The 25,393-nt window shown below is 40.3% G+C and overlaps 2 protein-coding genes across 3 annotated transcripts; both read left to right on the top strand.

The window, feature by feature from the left end:
• Nucleotides 1–1,587: 1,587 nt before the first annotated feature.
• On the top strand, nt 1,588–10,142 carry gsr (glutathione reductase). Of its 2 annotated transcripts, XM_026146782.2 has the most exons (13): nt 1,588–1,948; nt 2,396–2,561; nt 3,309–3,335; nt 3,448–3,536; nt 4,332–4,401; nt 4,500–4,647; nt 4,734–4,788; nt 4,874–4,973; nt 5,067–5,321; nt 6,363–6,474; nt 7,569–7,700; nt 7,850–7,983; nt 9,446–10,142. In XM_026146782.2, the coding sequence occupies exons 1-13, from the start codon at nt 1,887–1,889 to the stop codon at nt 9,593–9,595; spliced, it is 1,500 nt and encodes a 499-aa protein (XP_026002567.2). In that variant the 5' UTR covers nt 1,588–1,886; the 3' UTR covers nt 9,596–10,142. The 2 variants fall into 2 exon arrangements, with proteins under 2 accessions (XP_026002567.2, XP_026002587.2); XM_026146802.2 differs by lacking the exon at nt 1,588–1,948 and having other exon boundaries at nt 2,284–2,553.
• A 2,969-nt stretch (nt 10,143–13,111) lies between these two features.
• Nucleotides 13,112–24,048, top strand: slc30a9 (solute carrier family 30 member 9). Its single transcript, XM_026146664.2, has 18 exons — nt 13,112–13,248; nt 13,586–13,738; nt 13,838–14,035; nt 14,248–14,295; nt 14,401–14,500; nt 14,721–14,813; nt 14,955–15,037; nt 16,057–16,115; nt 18,003–18,070; nt 18,737–18,895; nt 19,622–19,757; nt 19,836–19,875; nt 19,955–20,026; nt 20,901–21,008; nt 21,101–21,266; nt 21,566–21,695; nt 22,561–22,674; nt 23,554–24,048. The coding sequence occupies exons 2-18, from the start codon at nt 13,627–13,629 to the stop codon at nt 23,596–23,598; spliced, it is 1,731 nt and encodes a 576-aa protein (XP_026002449.2). The 5' UTR covers nt 13,112–13,248; nt 13,586–13,626; the 3' UTR covers nt 23,599–24,048.
• The last annotated feature ends 1,345 nt before the right edge of the window (nt 24,049–25,393 follow it).

The raw sequence follows: 25,393 nt of genomic DNA, 5'->3' as shown, positions 1-25,393 counted from the left end.
AAAAATATATTTTTGTGAACTCACAGTAAGACTGACATCATCTTACATGACAATGTCGAGGGATTTAATAACATGTAGCATCTAGTGGTGAAGATAGTTCATCCTGCTAGGCATGAATTTTTGTGCACTGTCTGATGTGGCTCACAATCTTACCACTGACTGAATGTACGAGGGCATTTTGGGTTATTGTGCAAATATATTAATTTGCTGGAAGCCTGCAAATAAAAATATGTGTTAAAACACAGCAAAGTTTGGTTTTCTGTCCAATTGCATGTTATTAATGTGCATGGAAATTATGTGCTAAACAGGTGAATAAACTGATTAAATGGCCAGTGATAAACAGGGACAGTCCTCGCTTGGTTTCCTTCCAAAAATGTCAGAAGTAAGGCTGATAAGCGCAAATACAAATTATATTACAGTAAATGCAAAGTCATGGATGATTATTGGCTGTTAGAGCAACTCTCAAGGTTGTCAGCTGCCATAAAACTAAAATAAAGAGGAAGTAACGAGAGCATGTAATTGATCTGTCCAGCAGCATGTCAAAAGCAATTGCCAGGCAGAAACTGTGTTCCTGCTGCTTGTGCATGTATCCATTTTCAGCAGCTCAATATGAAGTGGACAAACTGACATAGTTTTAAGTATATGGGGTTTTTTTAATCGTTGGATGGAAATCCTTTGCCTGCATTTGGTGATTGCAGAATCTCTTTCCCTTGGGAAATGCTCGGGTTGCTTTTTCAGCACGCTTTGGGTCACGATGTCCAACCGGTTTTGCAGCATCTGCAATATACACAAGTGAACTGGTTACACTGGGTCACTAGTACAGGCCAATACCATAATATTGTCTCCACCATATCATTTTGGTACAGTTTAATCTTGATTTCATCTGTCCAAAGAATCTTTTCAGAGCTGTGCAGGCTCTTCTGGCATTCGTGAAGTTGCCTTTTGATTGCAGACTTTGACAATCATACACATACCCCCTTGCTGGTATTCTTGGTTCTTTAGATGCTTTGAAGTTGTTTTTCTTAACCGTAGAAAAAAATATTGCAAATAATGAATATAATTAGAATAATGTATTTGTCTTGTGTGGTGTTGTGGGGTGTCTGAGTGGATTATTTGGCCACTACTAACATTTGTGCTATTTTTCTGAGAGATTTATTTGGGTTTTTGAGCCTGTAGATGGCCTTCTTGTTAAGCTATAAAAGAGTCAGTTGAAATGTATTAATTTGTCATGCACTGCCATGGTCTGCACTTCATTGGCATCTTGTGTAATTTAAAATCCATTAAAAATAAAGAAAAGAAAATGATATCACAGTCCAAAACATTATGGCCTCGACTGCTGTCTAATTCTTCGTTTCCTTTAGGCGTTATCTCACAAAGTAATATAATGCATGCTGCTACTCGAGTGTACTCTTGTTTTGAAAGGCCCTGTGAGAAGTGTAACTTCATCATTTGTTTTTCTTGACAGGCTGAGCGCAACGGACCTGTGATTCTGAAAGAAATACCACGCAAATCTGCCACATCTCCCCCTGTTATTTACGCCAAATCTCCCACAAAAACAACGCAAGGCTTTGGAGGATCTACGCTACTCTTCAAATTTGGCGTCTTCCACCATCACAGTTTTACGGTTTTTACGTGTCGGTTGGTTTTTCCATTATCTCGCACAAGGACTGATTATTTTAGACACGACCAGGCAGCAGTTTGCTAAATCGGGGCAATGTAGAGGGGAGGGGGCTCACCCAGTGACCCAGGAAATGCTTTGACGCTTTTGTGTGTGCTGTAATAAAGTCAAACAACACGCGTTTATCAGCTTGCAGTGGCTGTCAGAGAGAGGCAAAAGGCACCCCGTGGATAGCTCTGATTAAAATGCCATAAAAGCAGTTAGAAACATGCTGTTCACAAGAGTCTGCAGACTGTTTCCTAGTATGTCAGTATCACTGGCATTACCGAGGTGAGTACTCCAGTAAGTTTGTGGCAAACAACGGCTTTACTGATGTGTGTTTAGCGTTTCTGAATATTGTCACGATGCTCACTTTATATCCTTAAATCTGGAGTCGCCAGTGCCTGATCTCCTCAAATATCCTTAAATATTTCCATCAAACCCTCGATGCATGAAAATGCTCTGATTTATTCATGTTTTTGAAGCCACCATACTGTCGCTCATGGGAGGATCATCATGACTATTGTCAGAACAGTTTCTGGGATTTGCACACCATTGTTGCAATTCACAATGACACAGCAGTGGCTTTCACTGACCCTCCCACTCCCCGGTCTGCCCGACACATAGGCCCTGCCTTCCTGCGCCCTTCCTGGTTATGGCACTATTAAAACAGCTGGCCCGGACTCGAGCTCCGTGCTGGTTTCTTCTCAGGAAACAGTTTTTCTTGTCACTTTGCAGACGCGGAGTTATCAGTAGCGGGATGGCCTCAGACCCGTCGGAGATAACCCGGTTCGACTTTCTGGTGGTCGGCGGCGGGTCTGGAGGTCTGGCCGGGGCTCGGCGGGCGGCGGAGCTCGGAGCAGCTACCGCCGTGATCGAGAGTCACAAACTCGGAGGTACCTGCGTGAGTAAAAATAATAATAAAAAATCAATCAGACATGCCTCCCTGCTGCTGTCACCTCTTCAGCATGTACACGCACACTCACAGACACGTCAGTTACCAGATTCACTGCGAAACCTCCCGACTCCTTTTTTGTGTGTCTGACAAACATTGTGGGTTTGAGGTACAAAGCAGCCGATGAGGTTATAAACTGTAACTCATTCCTGTTGCCTTGAGCTGAATCTGTTGTAACGGAGGCATTTTGAAATGATCTGCACAAGGCCTCAATATGAGGAAGAAAGAAGTGGTTTTAAATGCGTTAGGCCTGTCTGTGCTGACTATTAGTTAAATCAGGCCTCTATAGTTTTTTTTTCTTCAGTTAAAACATCAGGGGAAGAAATGGCTACCAAAACCTTTCAGTCCAATGGTTTTGGCATAAACCACACAAAGCCACAGTGAAAAACAGTGTGGTTACATATATTTTCCTTATTGATAAGTGAATGCTGGTGTTGTATTACTTTACAGCCATATGAATGCGCCTGACCTAATCTTTTACATCTTTTCCTTTTGTAAAATGTTGGTTTTATGAAACACACTGACACAGCATTGCATTTTTTGATACTGCAGTTCTTTTGCTTTGCACTACATAAATATTCTTCCTGTCACTGCAGCTTTAGTCTAAAATGTATCTCTTCCATAATCTATCTGTATCACTGCTACTTGACCAGCTTTCACTCAATTCATTTGTTCTGCTTTCTTTCCTTTTTTCAGGTCAATGTTGGTTGTGTCCCTAAGAAGGTACCTTTTTCTTTACACTTATTATAATAATATTATTATAATAAAAGGTTTTGCATGTACACTTCTCAAAGTTCAAGTTCTCAAAGCCAGCTCTTTTTGTTCTTCTTCTCAGGTGATGTGGAATGCAGCAGTTCATGCCGAATATCTGCACGATCATGGTGATTATGGCTTTGAAACTGGAGACGTTCGTTTCAGTTGGGAGTAAGTTACAGTTTCTGCTAGTGTCTACTTGATTTTTATCTTTTTTTTTTCTTTTTTCCTTTTTTGCAACTGCAATGAACTCTTTTAAAAGCTGTCTTGGTTTTTCCTGGTACAAAGAAGCATTCATTTCTCCCACAACCTCTCAGTCAGTTACTTTGTGTTGCTTAACTTTAGCCCACTTCTCTATCTCTGTGCACAATGAAGTTGGGCAAAAATGACTGTTGAAGATAAGCCTTCCTGAAGGGAGTGGTTGACTACATTTACAACATGAGGAAACCTTTTCAAAATATAACATTAGTGTGAGAGGAATGTGCTGGGATTGGGGTGTGCCTGCATGGATTACAGTAGAGTACTAAGTGCTCCACAAACATCTTCAGTGTGCAAAGAATCCCAGGGGTTAAAGTGGGATTTAGCAGGTGGGAGTTGTAGTGATGCAGTGTGGGGAAAGAGTTACTTAGAAATAAGTCACAATTTGTATTGTGAGCTCCAATTTTCTTTTTGTACAGGCTGTGATCAGCTGACTTGTTGCTACTCTGAGATTCACTGCTGTTTATTTATTTAGCCAACTAAATACAACTGGATATAACCAGGTGTTAAATTTGTTTTTCTTCATCAAACTTGTATTTTTCTACCATCACAGAGACTATAGGAGAGGTCTAACAGTTTATGCTTTTTATGATTCATTTTCTAGAAATGGCAACACAAGGGTGATACAAGACAAGTATTCCTTGTGATGATGGTTTATTAACACAACATATTTTAGCTGGTTGAATAATTTATATTATGTTTTTGCAGAACCCTAAAAGCCAAGAGGGATGCGTACGTCAGTCACCTAAATCGCATTTATCGCAACAATCTTGACAAAGTAAGTGTCAGATGAATTCTGCTCTTTTGGTTTCTGTTCTTTTCAAATGTAATTGCTGTGCAAAAGAAAAAAAAAAACTCATATGTGCTCTATTTCAGGCTAAAATCCAAACCATTCAAGGTTATGCCAGGTTTATAAATGATGCTGAGCCGACTGTGGAAGTCAATGGAAGAAAATATACAGCACCTCACATCCTCATCGCCACTGGAGGGCAACCTTCTGTTCTGAGTGATGCAGAAGTTCCAGGTAAAACATGCTATACGTTGTTTTACCAGTGAGCATCAGTCAGATGTGTAGAAGATGACAGCTGTTGTGTTTGTTGACAATTTCAGGGGCAAGCCTGGGCATTACCAGTGATGGCTTCTTTGAACTTGAAACACTGCCAAAGTAAGCTTGTCATACATACTGATGTTAATGGGAGACCGTCAGAACCATGTAGGTCTGTGATTATAGTATTTGTTTTTTCCTACAGACGCAGTTTGGTTGTGGGTGCTGGTTATATTGCAGTGGAGATGGCGGGCATTCTTTCCACCTTAGGGTCCAAAACATCCCTCATTATTCGACAGACGGGAGTAAGAAAAATGACAACACAGAATCACAATATGACTGTTCTTAGAAGCGTGGAGCCATGTGGTCATATGTGTACTCTCGTATTCTGTCTGTAGGTTTTGAGGAACTTTGACGCCTTTATAAGTGCAAACTGCACCAAAGAACTGCAAAACTCTGGTATAGATTTGTGGAAGAACTCTCAGGTGAAGTCTGTGAGTAAAACAGACAAGGGGCTGGAGGTGACGGTGGTTACCAAAGACCCAGAGAAGAAGAATGACGAGGAGAAGATCAGTACCATCCAGGGAGTGGACTGCCTTCTCTGGGCCATCGGCAGGCAGCCCAATACAGGTGGACTGAACATCGGCGAGATGGTAACAGTTTACCTGTGATTTTTATCTGTAGATTGGATAGTGTAATGTGCAAATACTTATTATTATTATTGTTGTTATTTTATTTATTGGGAGATATTATGTGCTACTTACATGTAGCACTGAGCAGTAAGACACTACCGCTGCATAATTGTCCTTATAGATCATAACAGGACGGCAGATGTCTTTCGATAACTGTGTCTTAGGCACACATACCAACATGAAACTGCTTTCCACAAATAATAATAAAATATTTTATAATTTAAGGCTTGTATGCAAAAAACTGGTATCCCAAAAAAAGCTGACTTAAGCCTTAATAACAGATAATCTGGGAACACGACTGGACAGCTTCCACATGCTACTACTTTGTTGAAGGTGATGCATGAAATTCTGGCATAAATACTTGATAAATGAAGGCGGGGCAGCAAAGTCTCAGTTACGCCAATGTCTTCTTTTGACTGTCTTTGATCCGTCTACCGAGCTTAGATTTGAGGGATGTGTAATAACATCGTTTGAATCATTTGTTATATGAAGGAAGAATGAATGACTTGTCAAAGCAGCAGTTTAACCAGCTCTTTTCAAAAACCTAAAAACATGTTGAATGTTCTCACGCTTTAAGACTTTGAGGCCCGTCTCTCTTTTGTCTGTTCTGCTTTACATTTAATCCTCCAGTTTAGCTGAGTCATCGTTATTTCTTGCCCCACACGGGATTTCTCTTCTCAGTCGCATGTCTCTTATTCACTGTCAGTATCATACAAGAGGAAGCACACAGAAAGAGGCAAAACATGCACTACCTTTCCTTAAAACCATTATTCATCCGAACTGTGTTTCTCTACAATACTCTCTCTTAGAGAAGGATGGGAGTTTTGGGAGGTTTCTTTTGAGACGTTAATGTTAAGGGAAAGCTGAAGACAGTTCCAAGAATAATAACCAGTTCAAAGGGAACTAGGAGAAAACATGGGCCTAATCTGTTTTAATCTCCACGGTTCACATTTTTACTCGTTTCTAAGACGTGAAACAGTTTTTCTTTTCTTTCTTTGTCAGGGTGTGGATACAGATGAAAGAGGCCACATCATCGTGGATGAGTTTCAGAACACCAGTCGATCGGGGATCTACGCTGTCGGGGATGTTTGTGGCAGAGCTCTTCTCACACCTGGTAGAACCCAACTTTTCTTTATCCACTTTTTGTGTCTGTGTGTGTTCTTTCCAACCTGTTTCCCGATGTTGTAACTATTTTTCCATGTACTTAGTATTGCCGAGTGAAGCCTGGTGATATTAAAGGTTTCTGGGTCTATGTTTAATAGCTCTGAATGGATTTTATTGCTATATAGAGGATATTTGAATATCAAAGCTGTGAAGGCTGCAGATGAGTGCACTGACAGGACATTATCAGATCTTATGTGTAAGTCGCTTTGTGAGAATGGATAACGTCTCTCTGTGTCTATTAGAGGAAAGACCTACCTCAAGTTTAAAACCACACACACTTCATACACTGGTGACTCCAAATAACAGCACTGAAATGCCAGGTTTGCATTTTTGTGACCTCACCCATGGTTTTGGGTGATTACAGGGGATACATAATTTTGTGAAGTGGCTTTTTCAAGAGACTTGTGCATATTAAAAATATGTTTTTAAATAGGAAAACTTTAAATAACAAGTCTCCAGAAATTTGTCCTATACAAACGTGATCTTGGAGTCTGAGTCTGTTGTGTTTACAACCGTCGGGTTTCTTGCGCATGGGAGGGTCAGGCGCTCAGACAGGAAGGCTTTTCAGGTGTGACTCAGGCTCACCGATTGCTCGTGTGGGTAAACAAAGAAAACAGTATTCAGACAAGGATTTGGTCCCAAATGTCCCCAGCTCTGAAATCCTTTTTGAGAGTCTATTATTTATCTATATTTAGTGGATCAATTGGTCTTTTTCAGTAACTTCTGAAGAGGGCAGGGTGAAATGATGAATGCTGATTAAAACCAAAAAAATCAATTCTTCATCTCTGTAGTTAACAAAAAACTCTTATTTGAGGTCAAAGCTTTAATACAAAAGAGTAAAAGAAAACTTTGAGTGACCAAGGTTTCTTGACAAAACATGTTGGTATCCTGGTGAAGTTCTTCTCCTGGTGCCTTTTTTCTACTTCTGTATTTTGAAGTGTTTGAGTTTTGTTTTTTTTAAACCTATTTTTAATATAAAATGCCCTTTTGTGGGCATTTTGAGTGTTAGCAGCATTCTGATGAGGTTTTCATGTGTTGGGACAGTTGCCATTGCTGCAGGCAGAAAGCTGGCGCACAGACTGTTTGAAGGAAAGAAGGACTCCAAGTTGGACTACACCTGTATTCCCACTGTGGTGTTCAGCCACCCACCAATCGGCACGGTGGGTCTCACAGAGGGTGAGTAGAACAATAAAAAACACATCTCGGTGGGTTTAACTCAGTTTCTGTGGCCGGCTTTCATTTAATCGTTTATCTTATGCGCTATTCCCATTTTTACTCAGCAAGATGTAAAACTGTCCTTACTTTTGATAATGTTCGTGTCACAGAGGAGGCCATTAAAACCAGAGGGAAGGAGAATGTGAAGATTTACAAGACTTCTTTCACACCAATGTATCACGCTATCACCAGCAGGAAGAGTCAGTGCATCATGAAGCTGGTGTGTGTGGGCAAAGAGGAGAAGGTAAGTGTCATCTCTTCTCCAGACAACAGGCTCTAAATAAATGTGACTCTAGCACATTATTACTGTCACCTAAATTTATGAAATAGTGAATATTTTAATGAATATCTTCTTGACGATTTATTTCTATTATTTAAACAACAAAAGGAGGTTCTTCTCTAAATCATCTTAACGTTGAAGTGCATTATTTTTATTCGTAAACAACCACATTTGGGCTAAGACATCACCAGTAAATGTTAGCGTATGGGGCCTTTTTCCCCCAACCAGTAATACAGGAGCTCTTCATATTAGGGCTGCCACAAACGATTATTTTGATAGTCGACTAGTCACCGATTATTTTTGCGATTAGTCGACTAATCACATCATCATCCATTGGACGTAAAACTACAGCTTATTGCACCAGCAGCATCTGCTCTTATATAACTATCATTAGCTGACAGCTTTAAGTGTTTAAGGTGCTAACTAAAAATAAAGACAAGATGATAGTTTATTAAAGTTTAATGAAATTTGCAGATTGTTTCGGTGAAGTTTAATAAACTCCTTGCTATCTAAAATATAACAGGACACCGGAGTAAATTCTCGAGCATCTCACACTTCTGATAATCAGCTGTCTGCTTGACATTTATTCAGCTGTGCAAAAACTATAACTTTAATCTCAGCCAAACAGATTTACTCAGGAACAAATAAAATACTAAAAAAAGCCAAACAACAACATTGTTAAGTTATCTAAGTGACTCATATATCATGTTTAACCTGAGCAGCGAAAGACGGCGGTGGGTTTGAAGATGATCTGCCGGGAGTCCGCTGTTCTCACGGCTCTAGTTAGCCTAGCCCCCGGCTAGCTATCGAGCTAGTGGGTAACAGACGTCTCTGAAAACGTCGGAGCGCTTTTGAAAATATGTGGTGTCCTGATAAACTGAGCAGATATTTGAGGTTTACACAGCTACATTCTCGCCTGAAAATATGTTAAACGTTTATTTTGTGACCCAGAAAGAATAATAAGAGTAACATTAAAACTAACTAGCTGCCGCCATTGTTGGAAACTGCGCTGGGCCGCGCTATGAATTCTGGGACACAGCTGCTTCTTCTTCGGGGTTTAACGGCAGCTGGCATCCTTGTACATGCAGTGCTGCCATCTTCTGTTTCAGTCCGTTATTACACTCTTAAATCCTGCTACTTATTCCTGCGTCTTTTGTGATCTTACAAAGCTTCAAACGACGCGTCGACTATTAAATTAGTCATCGACAATTTTAATAGTCGACGTAATCGTGGCAGCCCTACGTCATATGTTGTAAGCAATTGTTTTCTACACTTTCACAGCTATATGTACCAGGATTGAAGAATAGATTTGAGACTTTCCAAAAAAATAACTTGGAAGTACTTAAACTAATACAGGAGGCAGTCCTGAAGCCATCTTTAAGTGTCATTAAAGCCTCTACTAAAATCTTTTTTACAATCTTCGCAGGTGGTAGGGCTGCACATGCAGGGCCTTGGCTGTGATGAAATGCTACAAGGATTTGCCGTGGCCATCAAGATGGGTGCTACCAAAGCAGACTTTGACAAGACAGTCGCCATTCACCCCACCTCATCCGAGGAGTTTGTCACGATGCGTTAATGCAAAAACAAACTCACCGAGGCATCCCCCACCCGCTACGCCTCTTGCTTCCCTGTACGACCAGCAACACAGACAAGCATACCAGGACAGAGTCACGCCTTCGAACTGCTCTCGCATCAGCTTGACGACTTGCTTTGTTAACCAGCCTACATGCTTCCATTTTTCTCTCATTTAAGTGACCTTATTTGTACGCAGTGTTTCACTTTTTTTTCTCATTTTTAACTAAATGGACCAAGACCAAGTTATGGTCTTCCTAGACTGTACTGTGGTTCCTGAGTATGGGTTGAAAACTCTGGATTCCATTTTAATGATTGTGAAATGGAAGTGATGCATCTGCAGGTATTTTTGTCAAGAGATTGCTGGGAAGTCAAAAGACCTCTCTCCTAGTGTATGTGTTTGATTTGTCAGTCATTCGTCACATGAATATAATAAGCACTGCTTGTTCTTTAAGGCACCTATTCCCTACCAATGCAGGGTCATGACATGTATCTACTGTACTGTTAAGAAAAGAAAAAAACAATAAACCTGCAGATTTTTTTTTCTTAAATGTTGTGATTTTTATTTCTTATTCAGTGACTAAATTCTGTGGTTGATTGGGCAATAAATGAAGCGCTTCTCCTATTTGGGTAGAGGGAATAAATCCCCACTCAAACTAAAGAGAGATACTTCCTGTTTCAGGTTAAAAAGTGACTTTCAGAATTTAATTATTGTAAAAAGTATGATGAAACTGGATATTATTTGTCAACAAAATACCCTTGCTGTTTAGTTTATTCTACACTTAGTGGCCACTTTAGATCACACTAGATATACCTGTTGAGCTACTTGTTAACACGCATATCTGTTCATCCAATTACACAGCAGCAAGTGACTTTGAGCATGACGTGGTTGGTGCCACAAGTTCTGATCTGACAACTGGGATTTTCTCAAGCAACCTCCAGGATTTCAAGAGAAATGCTCCAAAAAACAATATATTTAGTGAGTCCCATTCACTGTGGAAAATATACCTTGTTGATGCCAGAGATCAGAGCAGAAAGGCCAGACTGCTTTGAGCTGGAAGGCAACACTAGTTAGTCACTCATTATAGCCATTGTATGCGGAAGAATATCCCTGGATACACAACATATCAAATCTTGAAGCAGACGAGATACTGAGGTGACAATTCGCACAGCTTCACCAAAATTGAACAACAGAAGATTTAGAAACGCATCGCCTGCCCTGACAAGGACTGATTTCTGCTGAGACATTAGGATATAGTACCATGTAAAAAAATATATAAAAATTTATCTCTCAGATGATGTGAAAGAGGCTTTTTCTTCGTCTCTTTTTAAACTTTGTGGCACTTTTTCATAACCAGCCTTCCTTCACACAGCAAGCTTGCAGTGGGTATTGACATAATAAAATACAGCAAAGGAAAGTCTAATTTTGAAATCTGTTTCATCTGCAATCACTGTGGCTGAATATCCCCAATGGCCCAAGAAATATGTACTGGAGGACACTCTCTGTCCCCCAGATGCCCTCCTTTGTCAATTTAAGTGTTAAATATTATAATAGTGGCTTCAACTTTAACTTGGAACTTTTTTATTTGACACAGACAACTTTTCCCACCATGTTTGCTGTTGCAGAATTGATCCATAAAGTGTTCTCTTTCCCATGCAGGAACAACCGGTGGAAAATAACAAAGTGGAAACAAAGTTATTGTTTACATGAGATGAATTGCAGAATGGGAGATAGAAACAAAATACTGTTAATCTGACTGTCTTCAGGTTTTACACGCTTACACACGTTACTGTCCCTCCATTTAGAAAGGCAGAGGCGTCACGGTGTGATTATTTTACGTGTTGTTTTTTTCTTGTGCAATAATATTATTCAACATTGCTATAAATACATTTTTCAAAAAATGCCTCTTTGTGCAAAATGGGTTTAAAAACATAAACAACTATGAAATACTGTCTGTCATTTAGACAGGGGGAACAAATCGTGGCAGGATCAGCCTGATGTCAGGAGTAGTTAGTCATTACAACAAGTGTTTGTAAAGTAAAAATCAAGAATATGGGATACTGTTTGTCCGTGATTTTTTGTTTTGTTTTTGTTCCCTTTCCATAGGATCACGTTCTTTGATTTCTCCAGTGCTTTTAACACCATCCAGCCACGACTTCTGAGAGACAAGCTGGAGCTATCAGGAGTGGACCAACACATGTCCCAGATACTGGACTACCTCACAGAACGCCCACAGTATGTGAGGACACAGGGCTGTGTCTCTGACACGCTGGTCTGCAGTACGGGGGCCCCACACTGTGCTGGCACCGTTCCTCTTCACCCTCTACACTGCAGACGTCCAGGGAGTGGACATTGAGATAGTGGACTAATAAACTGGACTGGAGCCACAACACTGATGCTCTTTACAGGAAGGGTCAGAGCAGACGCTACCTCCTGAGGCGGCTGAGGTCATTTGGAGTCCAGGGAGCGCTTTTAAAGACCTTCTATGACTCTGTGGTGACATCTGTCATTTTTTACAGTGTGGTGTGTTGGAGCAGCAGTTTATTTTCAGCTGAGAGGAAGAGGCTGGATAAACTCATCAGGAAGGCCAGCTCTGTTCTGGGATGCACCCTGGACCCAGTGCAGGTGGTGGGAGACAGGAGGACTCTGGCCAAAATAACATCTCTGATGGACAGAGTCTCCCAGCCCATGCATGTAAATGTTGCTGAACTGCAGAGCTGCTTCAGTGACAGACTGCTGCATCCTCGATGCATGAAGGAGCGTTTCTGCAGGTCTTTCCTCCCTGCAGCTGTCAGACTGTACAATCAGAACTGCTCCCAACAAACGTGGATGTTTACATCTGCGCTGTAACTGCAATAATTTAATCAACCGATTCGCACTACAACCTGGTTTGCCTCTTATTTGTAGTTATTTTTATTTAATTTAATAACTGTACTCTGTTTATAGTAACCATTATCCTTAATGTAAATATGTAAGAAAAATTGTGTATGTTTCTGTTCTGTGTCCTGTGTACTGTTTGTTTGTATATGTGTCTTTCTGGCTGCTGTTACAACCAAATTTCCCGTTGTGGGACAATTAAAGGATTATTCTATTCTATTCCTCTAAGACAAGCCTTTGTGTTCCTTTTCTCAACAGCTGACTGTGGCTAGTAAAACTGAACTCAGCTTTCCAAAAAATATGGTTAACCACAGTGAATTCATAATTTAACAAGTGGAGTTGGTGTATTTTTTCATATGGTAAGTTTTGATAGCTTTTTCTTCCCCTTGATAAATCAAGTCATGATTTATATGGGTCATCTTTTTGTAGTATAAAATAAATAAATGAACACTTTTTCACATAAAGCATATTTTTTCCTGCTGGTGAATTTACAAGACGAGCATCGAAAACAAAAACTGATAGAAGCATAGAAACTCTTCAAGAAGCATCAAATACTGGAGCAAACTACGGCTTCAAAGAAATTCCTGGTCAGATGTCAAAACGAATGGTCCAAACAACGGTTTGTAAAATATCGCGATATCTGTTAAAGCAACGCCGAATACTTCACGTCACAAGTCACGTGTGTGTTTGTGAAGCTACAGTGGCGTTCACATCATCAGTTTGGCCATAGATTCGCAAAATGGACACAGATTATGCTGAATAAACCTCACCACAGAAAGGTACTGGGTTCTATGAGCACTCCATTTAAATGTACGCTCTAGTCAGGTGTTTCTAAGTGAATTAAAATGTTATACGGCACTTGTTACCTACGAGGGCTCAGGGTTACTAGCTCACGGTGTTGGCTAGCAAGGTTAGCTTGTTTGGTACGTAACCGCCGGGTTATCTCTGTGAGTGCTTGCAAGCAGGTACGGGGTTTAACTGACATCCGTGTCAGTTAAACGCTTGTTTGCAGCCATGCTAACGTAGTTGCTTGGTGATACTGTGTGGACGTGAGAGGCCTTAATCTGTCAGAAGTGGGTTACGTTGACGTGCGGACTGTCTGTGACTCTTGCATAGAAAGTTCCTGTGCGTCAGTACCGATTCCCGCTACAGCGAGGATGTTTCCCAGCCTGGCCGCCCACAGACCGTGGCATGTTTTCCGCAGGGTCTCATTGCAACAGAGATCGTCCCTGTCACAGCGGCCCCCGAGGTTTCCGCAGCTGTGCCACGGTGAGCAGACTTTCACGTTAAGGTCATCTGTTCATTCTCTTAAGGCTTGGTGTTTGTTTGAGAGGGCATGAAAAGGCAAGTTGTGATTGTGTTGCACAGGTTGGCAAAGCGGAGGGCTACACAGCTTATGGTTCAGCCTCCCAGACTGCCGTGTAGTTTCTCTAGGGTTGGGCAAGGTCCAGTATTACTCTACCTCTGATACCGGTAAAGATGGTCCCCCAAAACCACCATCAGGTGATGCCCCCTCTGCAGCAAAGGTTGTATCTGGTGCTGCACAGGCCACCCCAGAATCACCAGGTAAGAAACTTGAAGATTTCCATAAGCTCCATAAATTGTAGCTGTTGAGAGACTTGATTTAAACCATTGTGATGTGCACAGGTTTTCCTTTATAATCAAGCATATTTTTGTATTTGTTGCTTCTCGTGTCAACACAAACAGTAGGAAACAGTTAAATGATAAATGTATGATGTGAGGAATGTGCAGTTAAGATACATTATTTGTTCTAATAGGTGCAACACCTCAGGGTCTGACTAAAGCAGAGACAATTCAAGTGAAAGGTAAAGAACAACATTTGTCATTCCATCACGTTAAACTCATTTAAAATAAGAATGTGGGTGTGATCGGGTAGCTTGAATTTAATTTCCCACTGTGGTCACATGCAGTTCGTGCTGTCCTGAAGAAAAGGGAATATGGAGCCAAATACACTCAGAACAACTTCATCACTGCAGTCAGAGCGATGAATGAGTTCTGCCTCAAACCAAGGTAACTCCTCGTCCTCAGTTGTTTAACATTCAATGTTTGATTTATACAACAGCACCAAATTGTAAATCATCAAAGCTAAGCTGAGTGTTTTCTGCTAACTTAGATGCTGGTAGACAAATTTCTTTTGGTTAATAAGGATGTGTGCTGCTGTGATTAACTAATGTAGGACTGCCTTGTGCAGCATGGGTCTAACTTAAGTCTTACCCTCACGTCTTCACAGTGATTTAGAACAACTCCGGAAGATCAGAAGGCGCAGCCCCCATGATGACACAGAGGCTTTCACTGTCTTCCTGCGCTCAGACGTTGAGGCCAAGTAAGTGTTAAACACCTCTGCTTTCCATCTTAAGCACAAATACGTTACAACACCTCCCAAACTATTACTGCTTAATCCAGAGACTTCACTGATATTTTTCTCTTAACCCCTGTTAATTCAGTTATTTCTCTTTGTTATTAGAGCACTAGATGTTTGGGGAAGCCATGAAGCTCTGGCCAGAGAGAGAAACCTCAGGAAAGAGGTGGAGAGAGAGTACCAAGAGAGTAGGTTTTTATCTTTGGTCTTAATCCAAAACAGTTCAACAGGCTTTGAAATTTCAAAACTTTTTGCTAATTTATAGAAAACATTGCAGTTGGAATACGTAGCCACAGTGTACTGAGTACACTCTTTTTGCTCACCATATTACTCTAAAACCTCTGACAAACGCTCACGTTGTTAGATCTAATGTACTGAAATATTCCAGTTCTTCGCACTCAAAGCCTGACACGGAAAATAAATATTTGTCGGGACACCCTAACACAATAAAGTTAACTTAACATGTTATAGATCATTTGTCATGTCAGCTGTGATATACAAACTAACTGTCTGGCCATCAGTGTTAAAGAAACTCAGAGACAAAGACAAGTGGCTTTGAAGCGTATACGGACTAAATCTTAACATTTAAAAATTATACCTAGCAGTCAACCTTGAGTTAGGCAAGTGTGGAATTAACAGTGACAGCAGCCATGCTCACATGCACAAAAGTAACAAGATTAAAAGCCTGACCTGAATAAAAACGCTAGATATGAATGCACCAGTGGGAAGGTTCTGACCCATCTGTGCTCCTTTGGATCAAAATGTCCTGCCAGTTATCCTTACTGTGCATGTCTGTTTCGTCAACACAACAAGAATGCAGTGTAGGTCCTTTCAAAGATGAAAAATAAGTCACAAATGCGGCAGAGAGGAGAAACTGAAATCTACGCAGCAAGGTGAGGATAAAAGTAGAAAATCATCAGAAGCGCAGCTACTACTACTGTTTCCAGAAAGTCAGGCAATCCAGTGCATGTCAAAATGATTTACTCTATTCAAATGCTTCATGCATGTAAACACACACAACAGTGAAGTTCTAATCCGAAGCTTGATTTTTGGTGACAAAATGTTTAACAGCAGCCATGAAATAGCAGGTGGAAACATGTATTAATGATGACATTGTTGTTTTTTTTATTTATGTGAAATGATTCTGTCGTTTGTTGCTCTGTGAACTAATCAGCTTTGTTTTGCCCTTTTTTTTCTTTATTTTAAGATATTTTTCGGAATCAGCGCTTGTTGCAAGAATATAAAGACTTTTGGGGAAACACTAAGGTGAGCTCTTTGCTTCTATTGCTGTAATTGTTTAGGGGTTAGAGCAGATCATCTACTAAATGAAAGGTTGATGGTTCGATCCCTTTCTGGTCCACTCTGCAGGCCAAATATCATTGGGCAAGATGCTAATCCCAAGTTGCTCCCTTGGTGTATGAATGTTAGATATAAAGCACTTTTTTTTGTGTGTGTGAACGAGACAAGTTGTATAAGGTCCTGTGAATGCTCAGGTAGAGTAGAAAAGCGCTATATAAGAACCAGTTCATTTACTATTTACATAATATTACCAGCTGTCCATAGCATGATAAGTAATGTTAATCTACCCACGTCCAAGTTCTTTGGATAAAATAGTATCAGTTGGTGTTTACCTGATCTTTGCCCCTGTTAGAGAGGTCACTGCATCTCTGACACATTCCTATTATCTGTTGGCATTCACACAGTCCCCCTTTTTAGTCTACGATGCTGACATTATTTCAGTGACTGCACTGTTCTCCATTTGTCTGGAGCGTCATGGTATTTTCTATACTCTACTGGTGTGTTACATCCTGACAACAACATACATACATCTTCTTATTTGCTTAGCAACCTAAACTAGGGTTTTTGGATACCTAGAGCATGTACTGCAGTGTAAGTTCAGCATACATAGGATAGCTTTTCCACATTACTCAAAGGTGGTTATTAATTCTCAAAGTCAACCCGGGGTTTCCCGGGGTAGACCCATCACAAACACAGATCTGCTGATTTGTTGTCTAGTGGTGTCTTTTACGAACAAAGAATAGTTGGGTCACAGCTCCTCAGCCTTTAGTATCAAAAGGGACATTTTTGAGCACACAAAAATTTGCATGGAGCCACAAATCATATATGAGCCCAATAACGATCGTAGTAATATCATCCTCTCAAGTGGCCACGTAGCAGCGGGCCATTTATGATTATTTGGTATTTAACTGGTATTTATCTGATGCTTTTCTTTTTCTGTACAGTAATACATCTTGCATTTCAGAAATGAAAGAACTAAAAAAAAAAGAATATAGTTGTATATGTGCTCTACTTTGAAATTGGTCACTTTGGTTTTTACCTGTGTTTGTGCAAATTAATCTGATTTAAAGTGGGCTGCCTAAAACAGGAAGCACCCCACAAGGTTTAAAATGGTAAAAGTAAAAAGTCCAATCCAGCAGCCTTGGTAGCAAAAGATATTGGAACCACAGGTTCAAGACAAGTTAAATACATAAGGCATGTTATAGTGAACACAACTGCTGCTGCCAAACCAGTGTGTTTGTATGAATGTGAGCAGGTGTATCTAGATGAAGGCTGTAAATTATGACCAAAGATAATAATGATAATAACAAGAAAAACTGATAATGGTAATAATCAGTAGTAGTAAGTAGGTTTTTTTGTTTGTTTTTTTAAAGATGTTCAAGAGGTACAAACAAATTCAGATACCAAATTATTAATAAATTACTGATTTGTGTGTGAACTGTTCGTACGCAGGATTTATGCACAGATTGGTGCGTACACAGTATTTGTTTTTGAGGCCCAATCTGTGCTGCTTTGTACCCCTGTGTATCCCAACAGGACAGAATTGAAGGCCATAGGTTCCCTGCACTTAGAATGTGTTTATTTAAGGGAACTGTTTAGATGGTCTCTAAAAACTATAGACCCTCTTTTTCTTTTTTATCTGCACACTGTGGGCCACTGGATCTTCTAGGAATGGTGATGGTTTCGTATCTGCTGATCTCGAGTAAAACCTGCTCAGGTTAAGTTCCAGTGGTGGTGTAGCACCTTCATATGTTAACACTGAAGTCATCTCGTTAAGCCTGTAATCCTGCTTCGTAGTACAGGTCTTATTTCCTTTTAACTGCAGAGTAATAATGTCTCTTATCTTTCATAAAGCCACGATCAGGCCAGAGGACAACATTTCTACAAGGGCCAGGGAAGGTGGTCATGGTTGCTATTTGCATGTAAGTTGTTTCACCAGTCTCCCTCATTCATGAGTGCATTTTGGTCTTGTGGCCAAGTCTTTCTGCACTCAGCAGCTTTGCTGAGCTCTTGCACACACAGTGGGAGGTATTGGATTAGAGAGAGGAGCTACGGGTCTGTTCTCAGCAGGGTTACTACATACAGTATGCTGGATAAGTATCAGAAGGTGCAAAAATAATCAAACGGCAAAACAGAAATCGCTGCGGATGAATAAAAGTGCAAAACATTCATGTGAACTCAGATGAGAAGTAACTTGTAAAGACTCCCCGAGAAATGCACACATTTCTATTAGGAATTGCATGGAAACTGCATGCATCATGTGCAGTCCTGTGGCTTATTAAGTTAAGGTGATTGTGTTAGAGAACATGTGCAGTCACATGTAGCAAAATCAGTATGAAATAGGAGAGTGGTGAGAGGCTCACTGGACTGCATAGTGCACATGACAGTGATTGAGAGGCATTAGAATAGAAATTGGAACAATTTACACACAATGTTGGATTAAAACAGTTTTTAAGAAATGGGTTTCAGTGCAGGCAACCTGATAAATCTATAAACCAATTTAATCAGAACTGTTGTTGAGCTTGAAATGTGAAACTTTACATCTGTGTGCCCGGTGAGCTCTTCACTTATTTATGTTCTGTTCTCAGAAATGGGCTGAATTTCTTTTTCAAGCTCCTGGCTTGGGTCTACACTGGATCAGCTAGCATGTTCTCTGAAGCCATCCACTCTTTGGCCGACACGTGCAACCAGGCTCTGCTCGCTCTGGGAATCAGCCAGTCTGTCCGCAACCCAGATGCCGTGCACCCGTAAGTGTTACACCTTCCTGTACTAATTCAAAGAAGAGGTTCAGTGCTCGCCAGAAAAGGAATAAAAGCAGTAATGTGTCAAAGTCAGTTGCAGCATATTGTCAGCACCCAAATATTAAATTTTCTTGCACATTACTAACATTGGCACTACAGAAGTATAGAAATGTAGAAACATTAGATACATTGATGTGGATACTTGCTAATAAATAATTCATAGAAGGGAGAAAGGATTTGGAAAAGACACCCACACCATTTTTTAAAATTTTTGGAGATGAGGATGCACATAGTGAGTATAAGTAAGCCATTTTCTCCAGGTAGGTCTTTTGAACTTTCTTATGTAAATTTATAACTTTACTTTCAGTGGTAAAAAACATTTAAAAGGTTTTGTGTCCTTATGCAAAATAAATCTACAAGGCTTTTTTCCCACCTTCTAAGTTATCCGTTTTCTATCTATTTGTGAAGTTTCATGACATTGCAACTAATTATGAAGACAGTAAGAAAAAAAAAAGAGTTTTTTGCTATGATGGTGAGCAGATGTGCCCACAAAACGTCTTCTGTGGGTACCTCAGTGTCGCTCGGTGTGCCTGCTTCAGCTGATGATTGACTCTTTGAGGCTGCGGCGGGTGTCACATCTCTGTTATTGCTCTACATAAAAAATGGTGGAGTAAATGTTGGCTGTAATTGAGCGCCATTGCTCTGTATTTGCTTTTTTGTTCTGATATTTAGATATGGCTTTTCCAACATGCGCTACATTGCCTCCCTCATCAGTGGGGTGGGCATTTTTATGATGGGAGCAGGCCTCTCTTGGTACCACGGCATCATGGGATTGCTGCACCCGGAACCCATCGAGTCTTTGTTATGGGTGAGTGTCTGTGTTGACTCAAATTATTCAAAACAAATTTAAAAAACATTTCCCGACATATTTTTTTCTTCATTGCAGGCTTACTGTATTTTGGCGGGCTCTCTGGTGTCTGAAGGAGGTAAGTTATAGTAATGAACCAACAGATCAGATCAGATATTGCTCTGCAGCTTGTTCTCAGACATCTGTTTCTTTCTCAGCCACATTACTGGTTGCCATCAATGAGATAAAGAGGAGCGCCCGCCAGCAAGGATTGTCTTTTTATGAATATGGTACGTACAGATCAGTTCATATCTGTCTTTACACCTGGCGCTACAATTTATTCCAGGTCAATGTGGCAAATATGTGCTCATTTTGTTTGGGACTACAATGTCCCAACTGCAAAAACGAAAGCATCTTATCTCAACATGAATAACTGAGGAAAAATATTCTTTGGATGAGATTATGCAGGTTAACTTGTCTTTGTGTGAATATAATCCAATGAAATTCTCGAATGAGATTAAATAAGTGCAAACTGAGTTACACATATTACAGTTATTGTAATATGTGTTGAGAAAAGTGCTCTGTATATAAATATTAGGATTAAAATGCTGTGTCCCACAGTTTCTGTTACATTAGCCCACGGTTCATAATTGCCTTTAGCATTCTTGTTTGAAAGGGTGAAAGTGTTAAAGAAAAGATCAAATGATATCAATATATTAGCAGTTTATGACTATTTGTGGAAAACATGGCAGTAATTTACATGATGATCATCTGTACTTGTCAGTGAATAATCTCCTTTCCTTTCATAGTGGATGCTAAAGTGTATCCTGTGCTAAAAGCATTAAAACAGCTGCTATTATGGCTGCCTCTTAGAGATTTCCATGTTAGGAACTGCTATTTGACAACACGCATGTTTTTGTGTTGGTAAGTAGGCACATGTATGATTGTGCCTTTTAACTTAAAGAAAATATGTATGGAAATAACTCGAGATTTTGTTGCGATTACACTTACAGCAGGATGAGGTGTAAAATGAAAATAGTGTGTTTTGTCTTGCTGTGTGTAGACGGCATCACTGAGGCAGAATTAATTTGCATATTGCAAAATAAAGTCAGAAATCTGAAAATTCAGCTATAAATAAGCTCTCGTATTATTTCATGTGTGCAGTGATGCAGAGCCGAGACCCCAGCACCAATGTGGTGCTGCTGGAGGATGCTGCTGCTGTACTGGGAGTTATCCTGGCTGCTGGTTGCATGGGGCTCACCTCACTTACAGGTAAATACATGAGTTGTCATGTCTCGGTTTTATAATGTTTCTGATCTTTTGGACTGGAGTCATTAACCTGAATGTTTACTCGCTGACCCCAGGTAACCCGGCCTATGATAGTTTGGGCTCTCTTGGCGTTGGCACATTGCTGGGCACAGTCTCCGCCTTCCTCATCTACACTAACACAGAGGCCCTGCTGGGACGCTCCATACAGGCTGAGCGCGTGCAGAAGCTCACAGAGTTTCTGGAGAACGATCCTGCTGTAAGGTCAGCAAACGCACACGCGAACCTCCTCGACTGCAAAACATGAACTCGGTCTCGATTAACTCCGAATCTGGATGATTCGTTTTGATAAATTGAATCCTCCCACAAACAAGTGGTCAAGATTAAATCAACATGCAGTGAACAGCAGTTCAAATTAAAAATGACCCTTTAACCAGTTTCACTGGTTTCTTTTATTTGTTGCATTTGCATTTGGATCGTTTTGTGTTGTAGCAGATTCCCTCCACTAAGATCCGTAGTTTTTCTGTTTCTTCCATTGAGATGTTTTATTGTGTTGTTGGCAGGGCCATCCATGATGTGAAGGCCACTGATATGGGACTGAGTAAAGTGCGCTTCAAGGCTGAAGTTGACTTCGATGGCCGCGTGGTGACACGGTCTTATCTGGAAAAACAAGACATTGACCAAATCCTCAACGTAAGTTATCTTGTTTTAGTATTGATGTTTGTACTCAGAATGAGAGCAGTTTGTGGACTGGATGTTTGGCCACTGCTATTTTTAGTAGTTGCTTTAATAACTTATTAATAAAGTCAGGAACACTATGCAAATAGTTTTTTTCTGTATACAAGATTCTAATCTGTTCCCTGAAGTTATTTATCCTGTGAACACAGCTCATCGTGTTGAGCAAACAGTTCATGATCATTTGCATGTAGAAATCCTTACTTCTCTAAAAACGTCAGATGTACACAGCCACCTTGAGTCCTGAAATATAAAAGAACTAATCCTGTTAAATGTCACATTCTTGTGTCTTCCCCACATAAATGTGTAATTATCATCTGCAGGAGTTATTGTCCTTGCAGGCCATGAGCTATGCAGTGTGTCATACAGTTCTTCAGTATGAATTCCAGTGATTACTGATCTTTTTACACAGACATCAGTTGCTTCAAGTATGTTCTTGACATTCACTGGTGAAACAAAATCTTTGAGTTTAGTGCGGTGTGCATCTGACGTTGTTAAAGACACTTTTTTATTATTATTAATTATCGTATGGTGTTTTTGCTGTCACTACATTCCTCAAAGTTCAGACAGTAATTGGGAGACCACACCAGATTCAAATAAAATCTAAGTTTTATTTAAATCTGTTTTATTTAACACAAGCACCCAAGAGACAGACATCACATGACATCACATGGCTGAGCAGGTGGGCCATGTTTTATAGCCTTGAAGGCACAGATGAGCTGCATTAGCCAATGATCACTAATAGCAGGCTAGGACCGATGTCATGAATGTTGACCCGTATCTTTACTGACAAAACTACATGTTTGTGTTTGTGTCTCTGCAGGACATTCAGCGGGTGAAAACCCCGGAGGAGCTGGAGAACTTCATGCTGAAACACGGAGAGAACATCATCGACACCCTGGGAGCTGAGGTGGACCGGTTGGAGAAAGAGCTCAAAGTACTGAAATATACATTTCTTTGCTATTCTAGTTTGTTGTTTGTCTCATGCTGTTACAGAGTGCAGCAGGAAAAAGTCATAAAATCTGGGAATGACTTTATTTTTTCATGCATCACGAAACACTTTTGGTGCCCAAAGAGGTCATGGCCTTAGACCGGAGAAGGATCACCAGTATTGTGATGTTTAATACATTTTTTGTAAAGTTGGGTTTAATTTGCTCAAGTTTAAAATACATTTTTGTTACTTAAATGGCAAAAAGGGGAATGCTTAAAGTTCTCCTAAGGCAAAAGAATCTGTTGCATGAATTGAGAAGATGCAGACCCTTTGTGTTTGTATTCGTAGTCACTCCCTCCAGATTCCTGTTTTAAGCTGGGAAACACTCAGGATGAGCTCTCATATCTCAGTCACTGAGTTCATTATAATAATGTCCTTGTTAAAATAATTGCAGCAGCTTTTCAGATTTTGTAAAGAAATAAGAAATATCCCACTTGTGAATTTGACTAAGAGTGTTGTCTGGGAAATCTAACATGATCCCATCTCCCAAAAAAGATCCATTTCTGATCATCCAGCCATGGTGTCGTTCATTTAAAGCCTAACGTTGACAATGTTGCTTCTGGGAATTGCATTTACATATCAAAAACATAGATTTGGTGGCGGTTTGATAAAGAAAAATTATACGCTTTTTTTCACTCAGACATTATTTTCAGCAAAAAACATCCTGTTAGCTTTTTGTGAAGAGGATCGCAGTGATCCAGGCTTCCAACCTATCATAAGCCACAAACCTCCGTTTTCACCATAGAATGGTATTTTTAAATAAAAGTATTTGATTAAGAATTGCAAGTCAAGTTTGTGCGTAACTTTGGTTTTGTGCCTCTACAGCAACGCAACCCAGAGGTCCGTCATGTAGACTTGGAGATACTCTAACATCCCGAAATGCCATGAAGAAAAAGCTGGAAGGACGGCCACGCCTGCCTCTGCCTCTCTTTCTGACTACAAAACAAACACGGACAACAAACCCGCACAACTTCTCAAGTCTTACTGTAGAATAGTCCAGAAGGATGAGCACAGACAGTGTTCGAGCAGCTATGCCCGAACTTCAGTCTGGGACACTGTGAGTTCACCCTGCCAGAGATCCGCTTTCACATTCCAGTGCGAGAGTTTCTGGCAGAAGACTAACGGCTGTCATTAGGCTCCTTGAATTTCACTAGAAATTCACACACAAACTACGACAGCGTAGTCCACTGGCTGGTTGCTTAGACTCACATTCCTCCATAAAAGTGTCATGATGTGGGCTCATGTCTGTGTCTAAAGCAAAACCGAGAACAGGACCAGTGTCGTTTACTAGACTTGTACCACAGTGACAGAGTTTCCTTTATTAGTGCAAAAGGAAACCAAAGAGCTACAATTTCAACCCAGACTTATTTAATGACCAGACAATGTTAGAGGGTTTTTCTTTCTGTTTCCTTTTAATGTCAAAACTGAAGACGGTGCGATGCCGCAGGTTCTCTAACGAAGACAGAATTTGTGTTGAATAGATTTTTATTGCGATTATAGAAAGTCAAATGGTATTATTGAGATATTTAATAGGTAGAGTGAATATAGTAGGACTTGATGTTATGAATACAAGTTGTCTAACCTGGATTTGCAGAGTTTCCGCCAGAAAAGTTGACAGGCCTGACCAGCAGTGCTCGATAAGTCAGGGTTTAAAGTTTCATCACTTTTTTTTACATTAGATTGGCTTTACATGATTCACAGTTCAAAATAAGCCAGACTGTATCCTACACTGGGCCTTGGTGCAGGCCCTCATTGCATCCTCAGTCTCAAATGAGCTGTTTTATCCTGGTTACCTTTAAGCTAACAGTCTTTTGATTGGCTGCCCTTCAGCAGATGGCTTAAACGTGTGGGCGGGGCTTCTCTGCTCACAGAGCTGTGTTCCTGCGATGGCCATTTTGGGAATACTGGCTCGCTATGTCATCATACATAGCAAAACAAAAAAGAAAGCTTCTGGCACACCGGGGTTACTTGTACATATGCCGACCTCATTCTTTGAAAGCTTTGCCATGTTTAATATGATCCTCCACCATATATATAGGACAGAATGACAAGCATAGGAGCCTTTGTGACACTGAGGAACTGTGAACAGCTAGCACTACTTTTTCTCTCCAAACACAAGCAAGCAAACGGTGTGTATCAGCAGGAGAGCCCCAGATCAAGATGAAATATGCTCACATAATCAAATATCAGCTGAACAACATTGTATTAAGGCGTAACGTTTGTCCTAGTCTTTTTACTTTTTGTTTTTACTTCTTGATTCTGCTAACTCGTTCAAACAGCTGTTTTATATGTATAAAGCAGCTGGCAGAGCTGGTAGCCTAATAAGATACAGTAGCTAACCTAACAGTTGGCGCTGTTGCCTTTAAGAAAAATCTGAAATACTTGGTCTGGACCACTGGGCTTGAATACAGTGTTGGAAACCCTGCACTGTATTATTGTTTTCATTTAATGGGTTATAATCTTAAACGAGCTCTGATGACGACATCCTTCCAAGCCAATAATAGGCACTGACTTTACATCTCTAAACGCTGTCCTTAGGGTTAGAAATGCTCGTCTTGTCACGTGACTGATTGTATTGTTCCAAAGATAAAATGCAGAAGGAGTGGAAACGTCCTTGCCTCTTGCCCACCATGTATAAATAAGAGATCTTTAATGAAGACAAGTG

The sequence above is a fragment of the Astatotilapia calliptera genome, chromosome 2 (genome assembly GCF_964374335.1).
Source record: "Astatotilapia calliptera chromosome 2, fAstCal68.1, whole genome shotgun sequence".
Classification (NCBI taxonomy): Eukaryota; Metazoa; Chordata; class Actinopteri; order Cichliformes; family Cichlidae; genus Astatotilapia; species Astatotilapia calliptera.
This window is presented reverse-complemented; position numbering and strand designations above follow the sequence as displayed.